Source organism: Branchiostoma floridae, chromosome 5, assembly GCF_000003815.2.
Source record: "Branchiostoma floridae strain S238N-H82 chromosome 5, Bfl_VNyyK, whole genome shotgun sequence".
Lineage (NCBI taxonomy): Eukaryota > Metazoa > Chordata > Leptocardii > Amphioxiformes > Branchiostomatidae > Branchiostoma > Branchiostoma floridae.
The window spans coordinates 18,801,838-18,825,142 of NC_049983.1; the positions used below are offsets into that span (position 1 = coordinate 18,801,838).

Below are 23,305 nucleotides of genomic sequence, written 5' to 3' on the forward strand. Positions count from 1 at the left end.
TATTGAAACCAAATGACCTAAAATTCGTCATGAAGGTGGTGTCTGAGCAGATGAAGATGGATTGCAATATGCTGTATTTGCTCCTAAGCAAATGTCGGCCTGTCTAGTTATATTGCAATCCATACGTAGTATGGGATTGCAATATATTGTTATATTGCAATCCATACATAGTATGGGATTGCAATATATTGTTTTTGCTGAGTTTCTTCTCCTGTCAAATCTTCAGACCCCTTTAACTTTTTCATTTTTGGGCCAAATGAGCTGAAATTTGGCAAGGGGGTAGGGATATCAAATACCCCCAGGTGTTTTTTTCACTTTTTTGATAGAGGCCTTAGAATTTATGATATTTAGGGTTTTTGGTCATTTTTAGACAAAATATGTATATTTTGGGCCCCTGTGCCCTGGTATTACAAGCTAATGACCTGAAATTTGGTACAGAGGTGCATTGAACATATGAACACAGAAAACCATCAACACTTTATTCATAGATCACTTCAAAAATTAGTTATTTTAGGGTTTTTGGCCATTTATTACGAAAAATGTATATTTTTGGCTCCTATGCCCTTGTATTAAAACCAAATGACCTGAAATTTGGTACAGAGGTGCGTTTGACACATGACCACAGAACCCCATCAACGCTATATTCATTGTTTACTCCAAAAATGAGTTATTTTAGGGTTTTTGGCCATTTTTGACTAAAAATGCATATTTTTTGCTCCTATGCCCTTGTATAGAAACCAAATGACCTGAAATTTGGTACAGAGGTGCATTGAACATATGCTCACAGGACCCCATTGACACTTTCTTCATAGATGACTTCAAAAATTAGTTATTTTGGGGTTTTCAGCCATTTTTGACTAAAAATGTATATTTTTGGCTACTATGCCCTTGTATGTAAACCAAATGACCTGAAATTTGGTAGAAAGGTAAATTGGACATATGACAACAGGACCCCATCAACACTTTCTTCATAGAACACTTATAAAATGAGTTATTTTGGGATTTTTAGCAATTTTCAACTAAAAAATGTATATTTTTGGCTCCTATGCCCTTATATTGAAACCAAATGACCTAAAATTCGGCATGAAGGTGTTTGGGGATTTTTTCAAGGATGAAGATGGATTGCAATATGCTGTATTTGCTCCTAAGCAAATGTCGGCCTTTCTAGTTATATTGCAATCCATACATAGTATGGGATTGCAATATATTGTTTTTTCTTTGTCTCTCCTGTCAAATCTTCAAATGGTAATAACTTTTTTTATTTTTCGACCAAATGACCTGAAATTTGGCATGGGCATAGAGGTGGCAAATACCCCCAGACGTTTTTTTCACTTTCTTGATAGAGGCCTTAGAATTTATGATATTTAGGGTTTTTGGTCATTTTTAGACAAAATATGTATATTTTGGGCCCCTGTGCCCTGGTATTACAAGCTAATGACCTGAAATTTGGTACAGAGGTGCATTGGACATATGAGTACAGAAAACCATCAACACTTTGTTCATAGATCACTTCAAAAATGAGTTATTTTAGGGTTTTTGGCCATTTTTGACTAAAAATGTATATTTTTGCCTCCTATGCCCTTGTATTAAAACCAAATGACCTGAAATTTGGTACATAGGTGCGTTTGACATATGACCACAGAACCCCATCAACGCTTTATTCATTAAATACTCCAAAAATGAGTTATTTTAGGGTTTTTGGCCATTTTTGACTAAAAATGTATATTTTTTGCTCCTATGCCCTTGTATAGAAACCAAATGACCTGAAATTTGGTACAGAGGTGCATTGAACATATGTTCACAGGACCTCATCGACACTTTCTTCATAGATCACTTGAAAAATTAGTTAATTTGGGGTTTTCAGTCATTTTTGACTAAAAATGTATATTTTTAGCCCCTATACCCTTGTATGTAAACCAAATGGCTTGAAATTTGGTACAGAGGTGCATTGAACATAGGACAACAGGACCCCATCAACATTTTCTTCATAGAGCACTTATAAAATGAGCTATTTTGGGATTTTTAGCCATTTTTGTCTAAAAATGTATATTTTTGGCATATATGCCCTTGTATTGGAACCAAATGACCTAAAACTCGACATGAAGGTGTGTAGGGCAAGTGCCCACAGTACTTCATTTTCCCTTTGAGCAGACATTACTTCAAATTGTTGAATTTGGGGATTTTTTGAAGGATGAAGATGGATTGCAATATGCTGTATTTGCTCCTAAGCAAATGTCGGCCTTTCTAGTTATATTGCAATCCATACATAGTATGGGATTGCAATATATTGCTTTTCCTTTGTTTCTTCTCCTCCTGTCAAAATCTTCAAGTCGCGATTCAACTTTTTCACTTTTGGGGCAAATGAGCTGAAATTTGGCATGGAGGTAGGGATAGCAAATACCCCCAGGCGTTTTTTTCACTTTTTTGATAGAGGCCTTAGAAATTTTGATATTTAGGGTTTTTGGTCATTTTTAGACAAAATATGTATATTTTGGGCCCCTGTGCCCTGGTATTACAAGCTAACGACCTGAAATTTGGTACAGAGGTGCATTGGACATATGAGCACAGAAAACCATTAACACCTTCTTCATAGATCACTTCAAAAATTAGTTATTTTAGGGGTTTTGGCCATTTTTGACTAAAAATGTATATTCATGGCTCCTATGCCCTTGTATTAAAACCAAATGACCTGAAACTTGGTACATAGGTGCGTTTGACATATGACCACAGAACCCCATCAACGCTTAATTCATTGTTTACGCCAAAAATGAGTTATTTAAGGGTTTTTGGCCATTTTTGACAAAAAATGTATATTTTTGGCTCCTATACCCTTGTATGAAAACCTAATGACCTGAAATTTGGTACAGAGGTGCATTGAACATATGCTCACAGGACCCCATTGACACTTTCTTTATAGATGACTTAAAAAATGAGTTATTTTAGGGTTTTCAGTCATTTTTGACTAAAAAATGTATATTTTTGGCTTCTATGCCCTTGTATGTAAACCAAATCACCTGAAATTTGGTAGAAACGTAAATTGGACATATGGCAACAGGACCCCATCAACAATTTCTTCATAGAGCACTTATAAAATGAGTTATTTTGGGATTTTTAGCCATTTTTAACTAAAAAATGTATATTTTTGGCTCCTATGCCCTTATATAGAAACCAAATGACCTAAAATTCGGCATGAAGGTGTGTAGGACAAGTGCCCACAGAACTTCATTTTCTCATTGAGCAAACATTACTTCAAATTGTTGAATTTGGGGATTTTTTCAAGGATGAAGATGGATTGCAATATGCTGTATTTGCTCCTAAGCAAATGTCGGCCTTTCTAGTTTTTCCTTTGTCTCTTCTCCTGTCAAATCTTCAAATCCCTTCTACTTTTTCATTTTTTGGCCAAATGAGCTGAAATTTGGCATGGAGGTAGAGATAGCAAATACCCCCAGACGTTTTTTTCACTTTTTTGATAGAGGCCTTAGAATTTATGATATTTAGGGTTTTTGGTCATTTTTAGACAAAATATGTATATTTTGGGTCCCTGTGCCCTGGTATTACAAGCTAATGACATGAAATTTGGTACAGAGGTGCATTGGACATATGAGCATAGAAAACCATCAAAACTTTCTTCGTAGATTACTTCAAAAATGAGTTATTTTAGGTTTTTGGCCATTTTTGACTAACAATGTCTATTTTTGGCTCCTATGCCCTTGTATTAAAACTAAATGACCTGAAAGTTGGGACATAGGTGCATTTGACATATGACCACAGAACCCCATCAATGCTTTTTTCATTGTTTACTCCAAAAATGAGTTACTTTAGGGTTTTTGGCCATTTTTGACTAAAAATGTATATTTTTTGCTCCTATGCCCTTGTATAGAAACCAAATGACCTGAAAGTTGGTACATAGGTGCGTTTCACATATGACCACAGAACCCCATCAACGCTTTTTTCATTGTTTACTCCAAAAATAAGTTATTTTAGGTTTTTTGGCCATTTTTGACTAAAAATGTATATTTATTGCTCCTATGCCCTTGGATAGAAACCAAATGACCTGAAATTTGGTACAGAGGTGCATTGAGCATATGCTCACAGGACCCCATTGACACTTTCTTCATAGATCACTTCAGAAATTAGTTATTTGGGGGTTTTCAGTCATTTTTGACTAAAAATGTATATTTTTGGCTTCTATGCCCTTGTATGTAAACCAAATGACCTGAAATTTGGTACAAAGGTAAATTGGACATATGACAACAGGGCCCCAACAACACTTTCTTCATAGAGCACTTATGAAATGAGTTATTTTGGGATTTTTAGCCATTTTTAACTAAAAAATGTATATTTTTGGCTCCTATGCCCTTATATTGAAACCAAATGACCTAAAATTCGGCATGAAGGTGTGTAGGACAAGTGCCCACAGTACTTCCTTTTCCCTTTGAGCAAACATTACTTCAAGTTGTTGAATTTTGGGATTTTTTCAAGGATGAAGATGGATTGCAATATGCTGTATTTGCTCCTAAGCAAATGTCGGCCTTTCTAGTATTCGTAATGTTTCTTCTTTCTTTCTTTCTTTCTCCTGTCAAATCTTCGGAACACGGTATCTCCGTTGTTCCTGAACCGATTGACTTGAAATTTGGCACAAGGGTAGAGTGGACTGATACCCTCAGACATTTTTTTCATTTTTTTCATATCTGCCTTTAAAATGATTTTATTAAGGTTTTTTGGTCATCTTAAGACCAAAACTGTATAATTGGGCCCCCTGTACCCTGGTATTATAACCGAATGAGCTGAAATTTGGCACATATGTGCCTTGATAATTCCCCCATATAAATTCAATACCACTTTTGGTGTACAGTATAACGAAATGCTTATTTTTGCGATTTTTTGGTCATTTTTTGACCAAAAAAGGACACTTTTGGCTCCTGTACCTTGGTTTTAGAACCGGATGACCTGAAACTTAGTATAGGATCGCCCTAGACATAAGCGCACATGTATTCATTAACAGTTGAGGTATACAGTACAACAAAATGCTTAATTTTGTGATTATTTGGCCATTTTATGACCAAAAAGTACACTTTTGGCTCTTGTGTTCTGGTTTTAAAACCAAATGACCTAAATTTTGGTAAAATGGTGCACTAGATATTTATTCAAATGACACATGTATAATTTTTGTCATAGACTTCGTCAAAATGATATATTTGGGAATTTTTTTTGTCATTTTCCAATAGCCAGAGGGGTCAATGACCTTAAGGTATTTAATCTAATTAGATAGGTGACCAATCACTTAGCCTGAATCTATATCCTAAAGTGGGGGGGGGGGGGGGGTGACAGCCAATCAGCGAGCCCGGGGTTATCTGGAAAAGTCCATTCTTACACGGAGGGGTTCATTTTTTTTTAAATTCATCCTAGGACTGGTGAAGTCTTTCAGTGGGTGTATTTTTGGACAGGTCTATTTTGCAGTTTTACAGAAGGTGTGCTGGAAGAGTCTATTCTCGCACGGAGGGGGGATTTTTTTAAATTCATATTTTGGACTTTGGTGACTTCTAGTTTGTCAAAGTCTTTCAGTAGGGTTATTTTTGGACTGGTCTAATTTGCAATTTTAAATGGGTGTGCTGGAAGAGTCCATTCTTACATGGAGGGGGGCTTTTTTTAAAAATCCATTGGCTTTTTTTAAAATCCATTTTTGGGACTTCAGTGATTATGTCAAAGTCCTATTTTAGCGGATGTATTTTTGGACTGCTCTGCTTTATATGGAAGAGTCCATTTTTTGCACACGGAAGGGGGATTTTTTTCAAATTCAGTTTGGACGGGTGATGATTCAAAATTCAATTTTTAGTGGAAGTGTTTTTAGACTGGTCTATTATACCTTTTCATGCACTGGGACCTTTTTTTGCTAAATTCAATTTTGGATTTGGTTTCTTATTCAAAAGGCCAAGGTTTCAGTGGGAGTATTTCTGGACTGGTCTATTGTGCAAATTCACATAGGGTGCACTGGAGTCCATTCTTGAACGGGGGAATTTTGTAAGATTCATTTTGGGTTAAACCGTCATTAGTAAAAGTGATTTTTCAAATGGGTGATTTTGAAATGGTCTATTGTTGCATGGGGAGGGAGATGGCTGAAATATGCTGTATTTGCTCTCAAGCAAATGTCGGCCTTTCTAGTTTATTTTGTCTTGCAATTTTTCTGTCAGTTTTTTCCTGCATCAATCTTCCTTCAACAAACTCGCACTTCCATTTTGTACTCCCTCCAATCCCCAACACACACATACATTGTATGAGCGATCACGATGATGTCACGGTGATGCGGTGGTAGGCAAAAAGCAGGTGTTTGGGAAAAGAGTGACTTACATATTAATCTAATCTGACAATTTGGAATATCAATTTTTAAACAAATTTACTGACGTCCTGGTAGGCACTAGCCTGATTTACTCGCGCTTCTTAGGCCCTTGCCGTGCCCGCTGGGAGGAGCCTACCAGCTCCGGATAGCAGAGTTTGCATTACACGGACTAGTTAGGCACCATCCATTGAATACCCCGGATATAAACAACAACAGCGATTGCTCGTATACGAACCACCCATTTCAATGACTAAACATCACCTGGGTTCTGCAGTCGCCCCAGACACCCTGGGAGCTCCTGTCCATCAGGGCTCACCTGCTCCAAGATCACAGTACCATCCCTCTGTAACAAAATCACATTTCTAACATTCTGAATTCCACACCTACTCATGCAAGATAATAATAATAATAATCTTTATTTCAAGTTCATGCCCATGGGCTAATTGCAAACAAAGTAAAGCAGTAGTATACATAATTGTATACCGGTACTTAAGGAAAATGACATTTTATCTAAATCTACTTCTACTTAATATATGTTAACCTTCAGCCTGCTAAGCTAGCCTTTTGGGACTAATCAATTATCACCTGTATGTGCAGGAGCAGTTGTTGAACACACCGTTCCGCTAGCCCAGCATACTTGTCCGACAGTGCAGGGTCCATCAACTCCAGCTGGTCCATCATGCACATGAGCATCATGGGTACCGCCATGTTGTCGGTATCCGGGGCGCCAGGCCACTTGGGTCGTCCCAGGCCCGTATCATCAACGGTCATCCAGTGTACAAGTTGGTCCATCATCTTCAAGGCCTCTTCCTTTTTCATACAGGTGAGTTAACATAGAAAACAACCGTTACAACAACAACACAGAATTTTGTAAGAATAAATATAATGCTAGTTCACCTTTATCCATTGGGTAACCTATATCCATTGCTTTTTAAAAACAGGGTATGTAGGCACATCAAGTCGAAGGGTGGTAGTTTTAAACTGCAATATCCTGAAAATATTGCGATTTGAAACTAACGTTCGCCAACGTGATATCCCCAAATACCCTGTTTTTAAAAGCAACGGATATAGGTTACCCAATGGATAAAGGTGAACTAGCGTTAACCATAAGTTATAAGTATGCTTTATTTAGATGAAATTGACAGTAATTGACACAGGTGAACACTGGTGACACAGAATGTAGCCCCAGCACGCAAATATTGCATATAATGTTATACGTATAAACTCTTTATAAAAAAGAAAGTTCTTAGTGATGATTATCAGCCAGTGTAAAATCTACATTAGAAATAGACACAAAGCATTTAATGGTGCTTTACCCTGTATTTTGCTTCCCCTGTTGCTCTGTGGAGTTCTGACAAGCCCAAGAAGTAGAAAACCTCGGAGAACGGCTGCCGCTGCACCTTGACAGTCCTGCCGTCACGAGTCACTGCAAAACTGCACTTCATGGTGGCAGGGTCCTTCACATGCTTCATCAGGAACTCCCCTCCTGGAGGGACAACATACTGCATCATCACCCCTTTTTTCCAAGTCTGACGATCCAGAACCTAATGGTGTAATATGACATGTGGACGGGTGACTTCTATGATGGGGGTGGGGGGGGTGGAGATGGAGGGACTCACCTGCTATAGCGGCTTGTAACACATCTTGTCTGTGATACTTCTCAACCTCGTTGTATAGCCTGCAGTACATCCACACCTGGAATGGTACAATACTGTTGGACAAACACCTGTGAACCTTTTCCTACCTTACATAAAATCAGTGGCTTGATTGCAGACCACTAGGTGCCTCTGCTATTTGACATCTCACCTAGTTCTTGAGTTTGCAGCAGGGTTTTTATGGTTGGATGCCCTACCTAATACCAATTCTCAATTTTTACAGCATTCAGAGACTAGCTGTGTGTATCAGAGTTTTCCTTCTCTGGTAATCGACCAGCCAAATTTATCTTAGAACCTTTTGCTGTTCTCTTAAAATCTCACCAATCACCTATCACTACACAGTATTAATGAGATAATCAATAAAATGGGTGATATACGTGTTCTCACCTGTCTGCCTTGTAGCCAGCAGTATTTGGTGTCGTCATAAATTTTCCCATCTCTGTCCAGGCAAACATAGAAACCACTGAGGAAAGAGAGAACATCCACACACATCACTTGGCTTTCCCTGAAGATTATTACTTCAGATACATCACTCTGAACTTTACAACCATATGTTTAGTGCACTCTTGCCAGCACCCGTGATGGCAGACATTGCTGTTATACGGAAATGTCAATGTTTCAACAAAATGATGAAAACTTGTATCTGTATCTGTATCTGTATCTATATAGCCGGTATAACCGCCCTTCGGCGTAACACACCAGCTTCGCAGGCACGCGGTGCAGCAGCAGCTGGTTATATTATACTGGACGATCCGTCACACCTAACTTTTGCACGTCTATCTGCAAGCGTTCTTTAAAACTATCCAGAGAAGATGCCCCTACTGTGCTTGGTGATAACAAGTTCCACTCTACGATAGTTCTGGGAAAATACGAATTTTTGAACACATCAATCCTAGGTTGGTAACTCTTGTATTTGAAGTCATGGCTGTTTCTTGTTCGTTTTTGAGCTGGTATTAGATACTTCCACCAGTTTATTGGTCATTTTGTACATCATGCAAAGTCTAGACCTTTTCCTTCTGTCTTCAAGTGATGTCCACTGCAGATCTGTTTTCATTTTGGTAACACTAGCATCCCTGTTATAGTTGTTTGTACAGAATCTGGCAGCTTGGTTCTGTACCCTTTCAAGTTTATCTTTGTCTTTCTTTGTATACGGATCCCATACTGTTGCAGCATATTCAAGGTTAGGTCTTACCAGTGATGTGTATGCAAGTGATTTTACCCTGGCTGGGCATGCCCACAAGTTGCGTTTGATCACTCCCAATGTCTGTTTAGCCTTGGTTGTTATTGTACATGATGAAAGAAAATAAAAGGTTCTTTGTAGGATCTTTCTGTCAATAAGACTAAGGGTGACAGTACATGAATTCCCAGCTGACTTAAACCCTGAAGATAAATCAAAGTAAACGATTGCATGTTGTTTATTTTTGAGCAAACAGAGTTGATATCTATCTATTGACTTTCTGTACAAATATGACATGTCCTACCCGTGCTCTGTGTCATGTGAGTGTTGTAGCCAGAAGTCCACCGCCCTGTCCCGCTCACGCTCGCATTTCTCCAGAAACTCTGAAAGTCTGGACTTCACACTCATCGTAATGCTGAACTGAAACAGTCAATGGGTTGGCTCTTGAGTGGACATCACCTTGGTAATCAGGTATGGTATTGTTGTGAACATAACTTTACAGAGCAACACATTGCAGCTGGACTCAAATCAAATGTGATTCGAAAAGAATGAATTTTTTTATTGTCAGATCATTTGGTTCATTAACATTTTATACGTCAATCAATTACTAAATCATGGGGGTTTGAATTGAAACCTGAATTTGAATGAGTAAATGAATGGATAGTGAAACGAATAAATGTTTAAGTGATTAGCCTGTGGGGAAAACTTTAGACATGTTGCTAAATGGAAATCCCACTGTTTCCGTTCTGCTTCCTTGTTTCCTTATCAAAGGTCAAGGACCAGCCTCAATATCCATAAATGAATATTAAAAATGAAGAAAGGTAATCATGCGATGCTGAAAGATATATAACCAAACTCCTTGATATAGATTGAAGAAACTTTCCTCTCGTATACAACTTTCTATTTTGTACCTTCTAATACTTTAATAGATCACTGTGTTGAACTTTGATTGTACAACAAAACAAGCACTCCGTCATGTGACATCTATACTATACTATAGATCAATGACAACTCACAGGTGGTTTTAGCGGCACAGGGGAAACCGGCTCAGTGACTTTGCACGCTTACTTTACGATAAGGAATGAAAACCAAGTACTACTCCATCAACTTACACAAAGGGAGTCGCAAATGTTGGTTGATTCTGATGAAGATAGATGCAGAAACAATCGCGAACACACACAAACCTCCGGATGTGTGTATGCCAAACGTTACGCAAACAGAATCTGCCACGGGGCACAATTGATCCCTGCTGCGCAAATACTAGTATATACACCGACCTTTTCAATCAGCTGATACCCACGAGGCATGCCTGTTTAGTGTTTACTTCCGGGTTAGGAATGCCACGCCCCCTTTCCTTGTCATCGAGGCTTGCATACCGTTGATTGGCTGGAGTTAACAACTTTGACATTTTATCATCGTTTTGTGATGTTGATCTTTGTCCTTAAAGCAAGGCGCAAGTCCGATACCGTTTTGTGCTGTGTTTGTGCAATGGTTTGCGTATGGCGCTATCGCTGGCAAGTACCAGATATGTTTCTTGCAATTTGGAATTAATCCGCTACGTGTCTCTTCTGCAATGTTTTCAAGAAGAAGTACGCGCGCACAGTCACATGACAGGCAGATTGCGTAGCATCCGCGCGAGGAGACGGATGCTCAGCTATTTCCTCCTCCAGTTTTTTGGACGATTGACCGTCATATCATAACTGACAAGCACTTGACACCGATACTATAACGTTCACGTTTGTTCCGAAGTGGGCGCTGTCTTCTGAAGTCACGCGAGAGTCTCGCCCCTCCCCCTATAGCGCGACAGGTGATCCAAGATGGCGCTCTTCGAGAAGAAGAAGGCGCAGAAGGTTACCTTAGACGACACCTCTCGCCTCTCCTGTACCATCGAGGCCGCCCAGAACGTGCAGGGACATACGGTATGTGTTATAGATTCTTTCTGCCAAATTTCACTGTACAGAAATTCGTACGAACGGAGTAAGGAATGTTTTGGTGGTGTGAACGTGGATGATTTTTGTCCGACCTGCCAGTGCTGTCGCATGTCAACAAACGTTAACTGCGTGCAACAGGTAACTCTCCAAGCAGATGTACTGTGGTAAATTGCTAAGTTTAATCCAAAGTAACGTAGTGTAAAGGAGGTAAGGCAGCAGAAGAAAGCTGTACAACTAGTCCACAACATCTGCTTTAATAGGGTTCAGCAAGCGGCCAAGTCCTGCGTGAGCGCTGGCATGCTCGTTTGACAAACATGCGTGACATGGAATAAACACTGAGTATTCCCGGCTTAACTTAACCTAAATGACAACACTTTGTACTTAAGGGTAAGGAAAGAAAAGAAATGACAAACTACTTTCAAAGTGCTTTTGAAGAAATAAGCTATAAACATACAATGATATAGTGTTTGACACTTTATATCCTCAGGTGAAAGGTTAGACCTAATTTATTAGAGGTTACATAATATATGTACAAGATGTTGCAGAGTATTTTTACGTGCAAATCTCAAAAATTACATGCAAATTGCAAGTTAAGTATGTGTATTTCGAACCCTGCTAGCTATCAGTATATCTTCTTCCTTAACTACATTTACGTAGACATACAAATATCGCCACTTCTTCCAAAAAGCAAATTGTTGCCTCGCTGCAAAGTGGCAGCATTGATGGCTTATAAAAATGTTTTGTAAATATGGGTTATAAACTAATCTAGATTCCAGTGAGCTGAGAGGAGAGGAGGGTGGATATTACGTTGCATGTGATGCTATCATTAGAAGTGTGTGACATTCCTTAGAGCAGTGAAAAAGGGTCAGCAAATTTTCAAGGAGGAGTCAAGACTCAAGAGGGATTCTTACATGGAAAAAAAGATATTCAATTTGATGGTATCAAACCCTAGAAAGTTTTAACCTAGTTTATTATCACAGTCTCTTCAAATGGTTGGCTCATGGTTTATTGTTTTCTGCATTAACCTTAAAAACGGTGTATCAAGTTACCTCACTGGAACAGTCATTTGCTTTCATAATCTACACTGTAATAGCGGACTTCAGGTTCTTGTTCTTGTTTACAGTACCTAATGGTACGTGTGACACGATTGTCTATAGTTGTATCACTACCGTTAGCATTCCCTGAAAAAGAGAACACAAAAGCCACAAATTACACACTGTCTTACAATCACAAAGGTACGAAAATTAGCAACATCTATTTTTCACTTCTACAAAATTATTGTCAATATTTGATAGCCTCTAAAAGGCCGTCTATGATCTTAAGCTGTTGCTGAACAGTTCCTGGTATGTCAGCCTATACTACAGATTGCATGTGTTCCCCAGATCCACCCGCACTCTCCTGAGTTGTGTTTGTGTCCTCTCTACTCTGCAGGTGAATGTAGTCAGGGTTCTAGACTTCCTGGGGTTGGACCATCAGGTGCTTATGGACAGGTTCACGTTTCCTTCACACAAAATCACAGCCTGGTATCCATACCTATTGTAGGTGCCAAGTCTTTCATAAATAACAGAAGGGATGAGAGAGACTTGACAGCTATAATTGGGATAAATGCCAGGCTAACAAATTCACTGGTCCTTTGCCACAACAAAAAGGGGTAGAACTATAGACAAGTGCTGTTTGTCCACCTTAGGGCTAAGCCTAAGTTCTGATATTTTTGGTTCCCTCAGCGGATACCTTTGTAACTTGGCTGGAGGCAACCCTGTCCTATTATAAGCCCCTCCCTTGTTTTACAAAAATGTAGTCAGCTGAGGACAAGTCAGAAAAAGATGACTACTGTATATCGGTTAGGAAGGTCTCAATAAGTCCCATCGCTGCTGCAGTGTAGAGGATTGGCAGCCCAAATTTTCAGGAGACACTCTCAAAACTCTTTTTCTATACCCTTTTTGTTTTGGCAAGCATGCCCAATTGACACTCTAGATCTTCAGAAATCAAGTTGTAAAAGTTGAAAAATGCAAAAACAGAATAATCTCATCCAAAATTGATTGTGAAGCATTCTAAAGATATGGAGTGGATAATCAAATACTCCCTACGTGTGCCCAGACATCAATATTCTAAGAGATGATTCATAACTGCTGCTGTAATACTGTGAAAATCTAATAATATTCTACAATTTAATTTCTTTTAGTCAACTACATCTGTGTTTTTTCCCACTGCAGGACTATGTGGTGAGAGTGCAGCGAGGACCCCTAGCAGAAAACAGCTGGCAGGTCAGCAGTTTTACTTGACACCTCTCTCTATATCATCGTGTTGTTGAGCTTGTTTTGCCCTTATTTGGTACCAGACACGCAGTAACACAGCCTTGCAATGAAAGCTGTGCACTTGAGTGAGGTACATGTATGTGTTGAAGATAGTACAGCAGGGAACATTGCACAAGGCCATTTATTTAACTGTGATAATTGAACTTTAAGAATGGAAATATAAATCTTTGACATCCACATGTACAGCCCTGAGCTGAAAAGAGGCTGGTGGAAATTGAATGAGTGGTTCAGGTTGGCAGCATAAAAGGCGGTCAAGCCTAATATAAAAAGGAACAAATCAGTCTAACCTTTTCTGAATGTGGTTATGCTCCTCGGCAGAAAGCCATAGAATTTCAACAGTTTGGTACTCCAGAAATACGTTCTTGTATAGCCCAATATAAAGCAAACTGATTGGCTATGTGTGGCTATGTGTGTAAGTATCCTTGTTGAAGTCAAATTGATCAGAAAGTTTGGCGACAGTTTACACAACCACTCAGAGAAAATTGTTCCTTGGTTTAACAGATTTTTCCACCCGTCAACAACATTAGACCGCTTTTATCTGCTGATTGTACTGCACTGCTGTTTCCACCAACCCAGCTGAAAGTTTTGTGTCCCAGTGCACGTGTGCTGAAGGGGTGGGGCCTTGCTACCAAGTGTCAAAGTTTGTGTTGACAAAAGTCTGAAGCTGTTTGCATGGCCTAAGGTTCAGACTAGACCTTTGTTACTATTAGTATTACTATGCCCCAATGCCATGCATTGAACAAAACTTGAGACCATGCAAGAAATGTCTATACAAATGTTGTCATTTTTAGTTTTATGTTTAATCAAGAGGGCTGAACACCTTGATGTCATGAAATGTAATTGCCATAATTACATTTCAATCATAATTGAGTGGCTGTCATGTAATGTTGTGGAATGTTGACTGAACTTACAATGAATATTTTTGTAAGCTAGCGTATCTTCTTCTGGTATCAATGTTAACAATATGCAAAATAAAGCAGAGCATTGCTGTCTGTATTTTTTGAAGATGAAGTACCTGATACAGTACAAAAGTTTAAGAGATACATGTAATACATATCATATCCAATTATCGATGACACATAAACATGGCTAAGGTAGTTTCCTTTTTATTGACAGATTAACAGAAGATATAGTGATTTTGCTGCCTTGAACACAGCTTTGCAGGTGAGTTGATTGCCTCCCTGAAAAAGGAAGTACAATTTCTTTACATGTCAGTCTGTCTGTGTCTCTGTGTGTTTGTGTTTCCAGATATATTTTTGGTCAGCATAACTTAAGTAGTTGTCATGTTTGCATGTAGAAAACAAGCTTCGGGTCAGTTTTTAGCGGCCTGGCGACTTTTCTTTATTACTGCAGTAGAACATCAGGTTTTTGTATATTTTGTCCAGGACATGCTATGGCCCTAATTCTTTGGTGGCAGATAGCTTTAGACATTAAGCACCCCCTAGCAACCCCATTTTGCAACTGCAGGGGTGTTTTTGTAAATAGGAATAGGAAAATAATAGGAAAAGGGGTATATTTCCATAATTTTGTTGAATTTTTTTGCCATGGAATGAACAGGACTATGATGTTGCACCAATAATCAGTTACTAAAGCAACTGGATATGATTTTGGAAACAGACATTTCAGACATCCATTGTTTTTCATCAGTGATACTGGAGTCTTTGAGGGCAGTTTTATATCCTAACTATGAATCAATATGCAAAAAAGGACTATTGTTTGTTTTTTCTCCTCAGATAGGAGGTGTGGACCTGAACTTGCCTCCTAAGAAGATATTTGGAAACATGGAGCGAGAGTTCATCGCTGAGAGACAGCAGGGGCTGCAGTTGTTCCTGAACAACATCACCTCCCATCAGCTCCTCTCTCTGTCTCTCATCGTCAGGAAGTTCCTGGATCCTACAAACTACCCTGAGAGTATGAACACACAAGGTAATACACATGCGCACACACACACATACATACACACACAAGGTACTAACAACAGACACACACACAAACACACAAGTTCCTGGATCCTACCAACTACCCCGAGAGTATGAACACACAAGGTAAGTACAGACACACACACACACACATACATATACACACACAGACACACACACACACACACACAGATACATACACACACACAGATACACACACACACGCACACATACATATACACACACAGACACACACACACATACATATACACACACAGACACACACACACACACACAGATACACACACACACACAGATACACACACACACACACACACACACACACACACATGCACACATGCACACAATGCTGCATCCTAGCAACCACCCCGAGAGTATGAACACACAAGGTACTTAGTACAGACGTACATACACCTACTGTACATTAATGTATCAAACTAAAATACCAATCAATTAAAGCTGTTTGAAAGTCTTTGTCCGTTTGTGGTAGTGTGTTTTCTTGGGATTTGCTTTCTTCAACATGATTTATTATCTCCGTACAGAAGCTGCTCTCCAGCACGTGTCCATGTTCTTCAGATCAGAGCCTCACTGGGAAGTCATAGAACCACTACGAGATGTCGGTAAGTTTTCTTAGGCCTCCTTTCCAGTAGGCAGCAATTATTGAGCAATCAAACTTGGATCCTCATTATATCATTGGAAGGTGACTGGAAAGAATTACAGTCCTTAGAATGGGACATTAAAGCCCTGGTCCACTCTTCACTGCATGTATTGAGAAGAGATAAGGGAATTTCTTTGATGCATTGAACATGTAAATACTGTATATAGCAGCTGTCTTCTCCCTCACAAATAGTGGAAGATTAACACTGTTGTGTGCATAATTGGCTCAAAATCACCTTTAAATGTTAATCTTTTTTCTTGTATTTTTCTGAAGGCTGGAGATTTAGAAAAAGCTACTTTCTCATCAAACCAAAAGACCAGCCAAAGGAGAAACTAGTCTTATCTTGGGTGAGTTCAATCACAATTTTTGTGTCACTTTTTTGCTGCAGTTCTGCACTACAATGTATTTTGCAAGGTTGCAAGGCAGTATTGATATGTCTCTTTCCCTCCTCAGACTGACTTTGGTCCAGACAAGACAATAGATGACAAAGACCTTGTGCCAATCATGAAATTACTCCCAACAATACAGGTAAGTGTATATACTGTTGTTTTCCTTTCCTTGTCAAATAAATCTGTATCAAACTTTTCTCACTCAAGTGGATGTACATGTATATGACAAACTTCTCTCTCAAAGAATGTGTATCAAGTCTTCTTAAATCTCTAAGAATTTAGGCAAGCTTACTTGCCAAATGCTAACTCTGAGAGAGATGTTTTGGTTTAATAGTGACCTGTAATCTTAAAGCCTCCACAAGAGATATACATTCCAGGCTCCATGTATACTACTCATCCATGACTACTTCTATCCCTGTAGCACCCGTTTATCTACCCCGTCGTGTTTGCTACATCCATGGAGAGCGGAGGCCTCGCCATCCGCAACTTCTACCAACCAGGAACACTCAGGGACGCCATCTGTAAAGTAAGATTTCTACTCCGTGTCATTTTATTACATTTTCTTGTACATAAATTTCGAAACAGATTTTGCTAATACATTTGTAGAAGCTTTGAGTGGTATACTAGTACTTCAGACTTACATAAGACTTAGGCATCTTTGCAGAAAAATGAAATTCTAGATTTATGTGTGTTCTGCAGTCCATATGATATTGTATACACTCTGTACACTCTAGTGATAATTTCAATCATGTATTAATTTTTTTAATGAAATCTTTTTACAGACAAAACCAAATAAAGTGCATTTTCTGAAGAAGTACTGCAAGCCAAAGATGTACGCCCCCCTCCCGCTCCCTGCAATAAGAACCTGTGGAAGACAAGTACTAGAGGTGAGCTGAGTTAGCGTTTCATCTTGATACAGTCAGTACAGGTGTAGCGTGGCAGAATGCATTCATGGCTAGAATATATGATGTTTTGGCAGCCTGATTTTCAAAATCAACAGAGGGTCTTGCTCATTTTTTTTGCCTAAAAATGAACCTTATCATATTTAACAAGGCTTTGTGACCAATCTCTAAAAATCCTGTGATGATTGAGAGAACACTAGGCATATTACTGTCAAATTTGGATCAACATTTCTGCTGTGTGACATGGGCTTTGTGGCTGTTGGTCCATTGGTGTGAAAAGAGAGTTTTTGTCAGAGACACGATGTTGTTGTTTTTTGTAGGCCTTAAAGTTCCTACACGACAAAGGATGGTTCTACGGACAGCTCCATGCGGGGAATGTGATGTTGGAAGAGAACTGCTGTCGACTGTTGGACCTGGAGAACAGTGTGCTGGGTCTGCCTCCCTACTACAGATACTTCCTGACACAGCTCAGGAAAGTACAGGTACACTAGTACTGCCTCCCTACTACAGATACTTCCTGACACAGCTCAGGAAAGTACAGGTACACTAGTACTGCCTCCCTACTACAGATACTTCCTGACTCAGCTCAGAAAAGTACAGGTACACTATTACTGCCTCCTTACTACAGATACTTCCTGACACAACTCAGGAAAGTACAGGTACACTGCATCCCTACTACAGATACTTCCTGACACAACTCAGGAAAGTACAGGTACACTGCATCCCTACTACAGATACTTCCTGACACAACTCAGGAAAGTACAGGTACACTGCATCCCTACTACAGATACTTCCTGACACAACTCAGGAAAGTACAGGTACACTGCCTCCCTACTACCGATACTTCCTGACACAGCTCAGGAAAGTACAGGTATGTTAGACCTGTAGAACAGTGTGCTGGGTCTGCCTCCCTCTATAGATACTTCCTGACACCGCTCAGGAAAGTACAGGTACATTGGCTATGACTTGTAGATATCTTCCTTGGAATCTAAGGTGTATATCATGCAAACGTAATCATTTTATCATGTTTTTTTGAGGGGGCCAACTAACCAACTTGTCAGGAGCAACCAACTGTCCTCAGCAACAATTTTTTGCTCAGTCCCTTGAATGGTTGCTCAGAACAAGTTTGACTGTACTACATACATATCATATGGAATTAGATGTCATTAACAAGTGGTTCTTGTAAGCTGTCCTTTTAATTTGCTCCAGAAAATGTGATAAAGAAAAATTATTGATTGAACTGCTGATCATAGGACATGTCCGGACATAGCTGTTAACTGTGTATATTACTGTAGGTACAAAAACATACTGTAGATGCATTTACTTTTTTTAGTTTTATTCACGACAGGAGGGAAAAGGACTCTAGTTTTGCTCTGTTTGAAATTTGCAGTTGAAATAATTCTTTTAGTACAGTAGAATTACAAAGTACATTTGTTGTGTGAAGAGTTTGCAAACACTGGAAAAAACACTGCAGACATTTCAGTATGTACAGTACTTTACCTTTGTGCATGTACTGATCTGTCCTGTCATACAGGCATGATACTGAGTATTGTTAATGCTGTGTTGTAGACCATGGAGCAGGTAGATGTGTACAGTTTTGGCCACCTTGTGTACGAGATGGCGTTTGGAGACCAGCTGCAGACAGCAACGCTGGAGATGCTGCCTCTGGACTGTCCTGGAGAGCTCAGTAAGTGTGGAGAAACTGGGCAGCTTTCTGTTTCATGCATTTCTTATAACTCTTCAAGTTTCTAGCCAGGATTTATTTGAGCTTGATGGTAATAGCGTGGTAGCAAAGCTACCTATCAGGCGTTGTCATGGATGGGGATCTTGGCCCTTCCATGGTGAGGAGATTTTAAAAATGTAGGCTAAATGGGTAGCCATGGGGGTTACAGAATTCTTTAGACCATATGTTAATGCATTATCAAGTGAATACTAGGAATGTACCGTAATTACACTTGTTGAAAAATTAGTGTATTGGTCCTTAAAGTGTGGTGGTTGCAAATTATAGTGTGATGGCCCCTTACGCTAAAATACACTAGCTAGAACCCTGTATCAGGATTGGCACTTCAGTACAAAGTATTTACCAGCCTATTAAGCAGACTGACTTGTTGATATTTCAGGAACGTTCCTGGAGTCCATCCTCACTGTGGACGCTGTCAAGTCAGTACCTTCTGTAGCAGACTTACTGGCCAGTCCGTAAGTACAGATTTCTCCCCACCACATTTCCTGAGAAGTCTTTTTTTTTAATGTATTGTCCATAGGCTTCCTTCTACTGTGTTATTTGGTGAATTATTGTGCTCTCTATTGTGCTTAAGATATCATTTTATCCATATGGCAGGATTCTTTTAAGGGCACCTGTGGATATTGTACCCTTGATGCATTTAAACTGAATGCGAGTGCTTCAACCCAAAGCATTTCATAAATAACTTGATGAAAATGTTTGAAGAATATGTTGCTTGTTGTGAAACATAGTGTCTTACAATTGGGATCTTGTCTGTGCTGTTTACCTGAGGGAACTTATGTTCCATTCTTATTCCAGACTGTTCAGCAATGTACCTGTGGTTCTACCAGATAAACCTCAGTTGAAGGTATGTACTGAATCAACCACAACTTCCGTCTACACTGGGTAGAGGCTGTTAGATTTGTTTTTTATTTACCCCAGGAAAACTGCCCGTAGCTACTTACTATTGTGTGACAGCTAATGAAGTGAATAAAGTGTCTAAGTATCCAAGAGTAATGTGAGGGATAAAAGTGAATCACTAACTGCTTCATCTTTTCCAATATCCAATATCTTCAATATCTACAATATACCTGTAGAAAAGCTGATTTTAATCATATCATGGATCAGTGTTGATCTTCTTTCAGTAATCAAAACTTGGATATGTTAGTCTTATTTTGTTCGCTATACAATGTCATTACCTGCCTTTTGTATTCCTAATACTTAGATTCCCAGTAAGCTAAAAGAAGCCCTGAAGTTGGCAAAGGAGGCAACAGAGAAAAGATTAAAAGTTGACCAGGGAGTGGTGAGTACCTGCATAGCTGACTGTGTGAGAGAACAGGTCTATACCATCAATTTGACTTGTGTGACCAAAATTGTTTGGATGTAAGAGACTTTTATGTGTTGAGATACTGCATTATGGATCATGTTTTGCACAATTGTACGGTTCGTAATTACCTCTGTGTACAAAAGTTTGTTTTCGACATGTCTGTTTGTTTGTTTGCTTGTTTGTCCATACTTACCAATGCAGTGGAGTAGCTAGTTTCTAATGTTAGGTAATTGGGGACACCAAAAGGAAATTAGATTAAAGGTTCCTGAAAGATCCAAGAATAAGTTATCTTCAATTTCCTGCTATATGCATGGCTTATGCATGTCTTAACGTAAGGAAGCCATTGGTAAAACTGCATCAAACAAAATCGGAGAAATTCACAATAATGAATAAAACAGGAAGTTCCCAGAAACCAGAAATATAGCCTGAAGGTATAAGACCTTTGACTTCTTGTCCAAAATGTTTCTGTCCCAGTTTAACCAGGTAAGAAGACAATCAAAGGCCAAGGCTCACCACATGTCTGATGAAGAGAAGAAGAAAAGGAAAAAATCTGCAAGGAAGGTTGGTTGTGTTGGTCTCTACTTCTTTTGCAATGAAAACTAAACATTAAGACAACGGCAGTTGAGCTTCCAGTGCATGGAAAGTTACATGTAGTCTTAGAATAATGGTCTGTAATTTTGTGCATCAACTTCACTTCTTTTATCCTGTTTTCCATTGTACTTAAGCTCTGTTCTTTCTGTTCCTTTGATTGCTTTCTGGCAAATGATATATCACCAGTTCTGTCAACTGTAGAATCCTTGCTGAAACCCTGTTACCATGATGTTGCAGAAGACCATGTGACTTGGAGTCAATGAGAGCTCTTGCATGTAATTTTTACAAATAATGAAATGCCAATTCAATTGTTTCTCAGTTGTCTAGTCCTTGTAATGAGTAAAATTAATGATCCTTTCCTTTCCCTCCCCCAGCGTCTGTCCCAGCAGCCTACAGGCCAGGAGGAGGACCACAACACCAACCACCTGCCAGCTACTAATGGGGGTAAGGATAAATCTTTACCATTACCCAGAAGAAGCCAAACTGCTGTATTAGATAAGGCCTATGAGTGTGATAGTTTATATACAATGTTTTGTCTTTGGTGACCTGTACTTGGCAGGTAAATAAGAAAAACCTGTTGCTTTGTGAACTACCATACAGCATACTGGTATTCTTAAATCTTCATGCTATATTAAGTATGGAATCGTTATTTTTGTGTATCTGAACAGATGTTTGTAGCACATGTATGTCATCTGTACATGTATGATGCTATACATCCTCACCTGGATTGCCACCTACTCCAGCTATCTCACACATGTGCTGAGCTTTGCGTTTTTCCCCTATAGTTGGTTCCAGCACCACTAGTCCCACATCTTCAGGTGCACCCTCACCTGTCCCTCCACCTGCACCAGGTACGTCTGGTACAGCTGTGATGTTTGCTCTGTTGTTTTCTCCACAGGAATGTTATTTAGCAACCCAAGTTTGCAAAGCCTAGAGTAATCTGTAGAACTGTAACTACTACTAGACCTAGATGTTCTTCTACTCTCTACTACTTCTACTATCTACAGTAACTGCAAATACTTCTACTACATATGCTTCCAGTGTCTGCTACTATAACTGCTACCACTACTATTGCTACTAGTACTGCTACTGCTACTACTACTTCTACTAGAACTTCTACTCTCTGTAGAACTGTCTTAACATTATACAAAGAAGTGAAAATATATTACACATATCTAGTTCAGACCAGGAAACTCTAGGGAAGTCTGTAGTTGATATACAATGCAGAATGATTCAACAGTCTTTCCTTGTCAGGTATAGTATGGCACATTTATGAGAACAAAGTCCGCTATCCTACTGTCTTTACATACAATGCAGATAATTTGTAGTAAACGTTCATGCTATGTGTTTGGCGCTATGTGACAGTGTAGTTGCTAACAAAGCATAAGACCAGCTAAAAACGTCTGCTATCAAAAATCTGCAGTGCATGGAGTCTTTGAAACATGGATGTCACTGCATCTTTCCTGTACACAGAGCTTGGTATTATGATATACATGTACTTACACATCACTGTCACCTTACTGATTGCATTATATAATTATTTGACTACAACAATGCATGCCCCCTCCCATATGTATGCAACCAATCTTCATGGATGTAACTTGCCTGATTGCAGTGATGAGCCAAACGTGTAATTACTTAATGTTTAATCCCCCAGCTGCAGATCATGATCAGAAAGCATGAGGATCACAGGAGGATCCTGGATCTCCTGTAGGTTTGATCACTGTCAGATCTCACTCGTGTCTGTGACTAACACTTACCTGCTTACCTGTCTGCATATATATATATATATATATAGCCCTTTCACTGTGAAGCGACAGTATTCTAGGCAATACCGGGTATGTCAGATGTCAGAGGCAAAGGCCTCGAAAAACCACACACGTCTGGACGTTGTTATGCAGATTGAAACAATGGTTGAGACAATGATTGTTTTCTTTTTCAGGGCCTTTAGCTTTCAAATTGATAGATTACCCAGAATTCATGTTGCTGCACATGTGTCCTAACCTCTGTGAAAGGGCTTATTATATGCTGCATGCACTGCTAATACTGGAGTTGTTGCCTGTGCCTGTTGTATGACTGTGTGTTGTTGTTGTGCTGTGTTGTGTTGATGTGTGGCATACTGTATGTTAAGTGTTTGTCTGGATATCGTGATCAGTGATATTGTAGAAACATCTGAGACTAGATTTTGTTTTAATCATGAAGAGTTTTCCCGTTGCTGACATTCTTTTTTTTCTTTTTAGTTTATTAGTGTAATTTGTCTGGTCTGGCAAAATCTTGCCAATATCAGAACAAAGCACATTCAGCTATGCAAATCATTGCTTTCTGTGACCGGTGTTCCCTGTTACTGTCCACAGCTGCTCCAG

At 39.2% G+C, this 23,305-nt stretch overlaps 2 protein-coding genes across 5 annotated transcripts in view; one reads left to right on the forward strand and one right to left on the reverse strand.

Annotated features, from left to right (window-relative positions):
• LOC118416823 (N-acylglucosamine 2-epimerase-like) overlaps positions 1-10,565 on the reverse strand; it is a 28,180-nt gene extending 17,615 nt beyond the window's left edge. The window contains exons 1-7 of one of the 3 annotated variants that reach the window (XM_035822086.1): positions 10,282-10,565; positions 9,474-9,584; positions 8,380-8,455; positions 7,957-8,032; positions 7,654-7,823; positions 6,923-7,147; positions 6,599-6,680 (exon numbers count right to left, since the gene is read on the reverse strand). In XM_035822086.1, the coding sequence (XP_035677979.1) occupies positions 6,599-6,680; positions 6,923-7,147; positions 7,654-7,823; positions 7,957-8,032; positions 8,380-8,455; positions 9,474-9,577 (733 nt within the window). In that variant the 5' untranslated portion in view covers positions 9,578-9,584; positions 10,282-10,565. Of the gene's footprint in view, positions 1-6,598; positions 6,681-6,922; positions 7,148-7,653; positions 7,824-7,956; positions 8,033-8,379; positions 8,456-9,473; positions 9,590-10,185 lie in introns of all 3 variants that reach the window. The other 2 variants (XM_035822088.1, XM_035822085.1) reach the window with 2 other exon arrangements.
• A 191-nt stretch (positions 10,566-10,756) lies between these two features.
• Positions 10,757-23,286, forward strand: LOC118416822 (PX domain-containing protein kinase-like protein). Of its 2 annotated transcripts, XM_035822083.1 has the most exons (19): positions 10,757-11,088; positions 12,532-12,576; positions 13,314-13,364; positions 14,532-14,579; positions 15,149-15,341; positions 15,898-15,975; positions 16,287-16,360; positions 16,467-16,541; positions 16,824-16,928; positions 17,185-17,289; positions 17,625-17,786; positions 18,874-18,991; positions 19,425-19,500; positions 19,844-19,892; positions 20,250-20,327; positions 20,826-20,912; positions 21,317-21,386; positions 21,728-21,793; positions 22,600-23,286. In XM_035822083.1, exons 1-19 carry the CDS (start codon positions 10,987-10,989, stop codon positions 22,623-22,625), a joined length of 1,608 nt encoding a protein of 535 aa, XP_035677976.1. In that variant the 5' UTR covers positions 10,757-10,986; the 3' UTR covers positions 22,626-23,286. The 2 variants fall into 2 exon arrangements, with proteins under 2 accessions (XP_035677976.1, XP_035677977.1); XM_035822084.1 differs by lacking the exon at positions 12,532-12,576 and having other exon boundaries at positions 10,758-11,088; positions 22,600-23,285.
• The last annotated feature ends 19 nt before the right edge of the window (positions 23,287-23,305 follow it).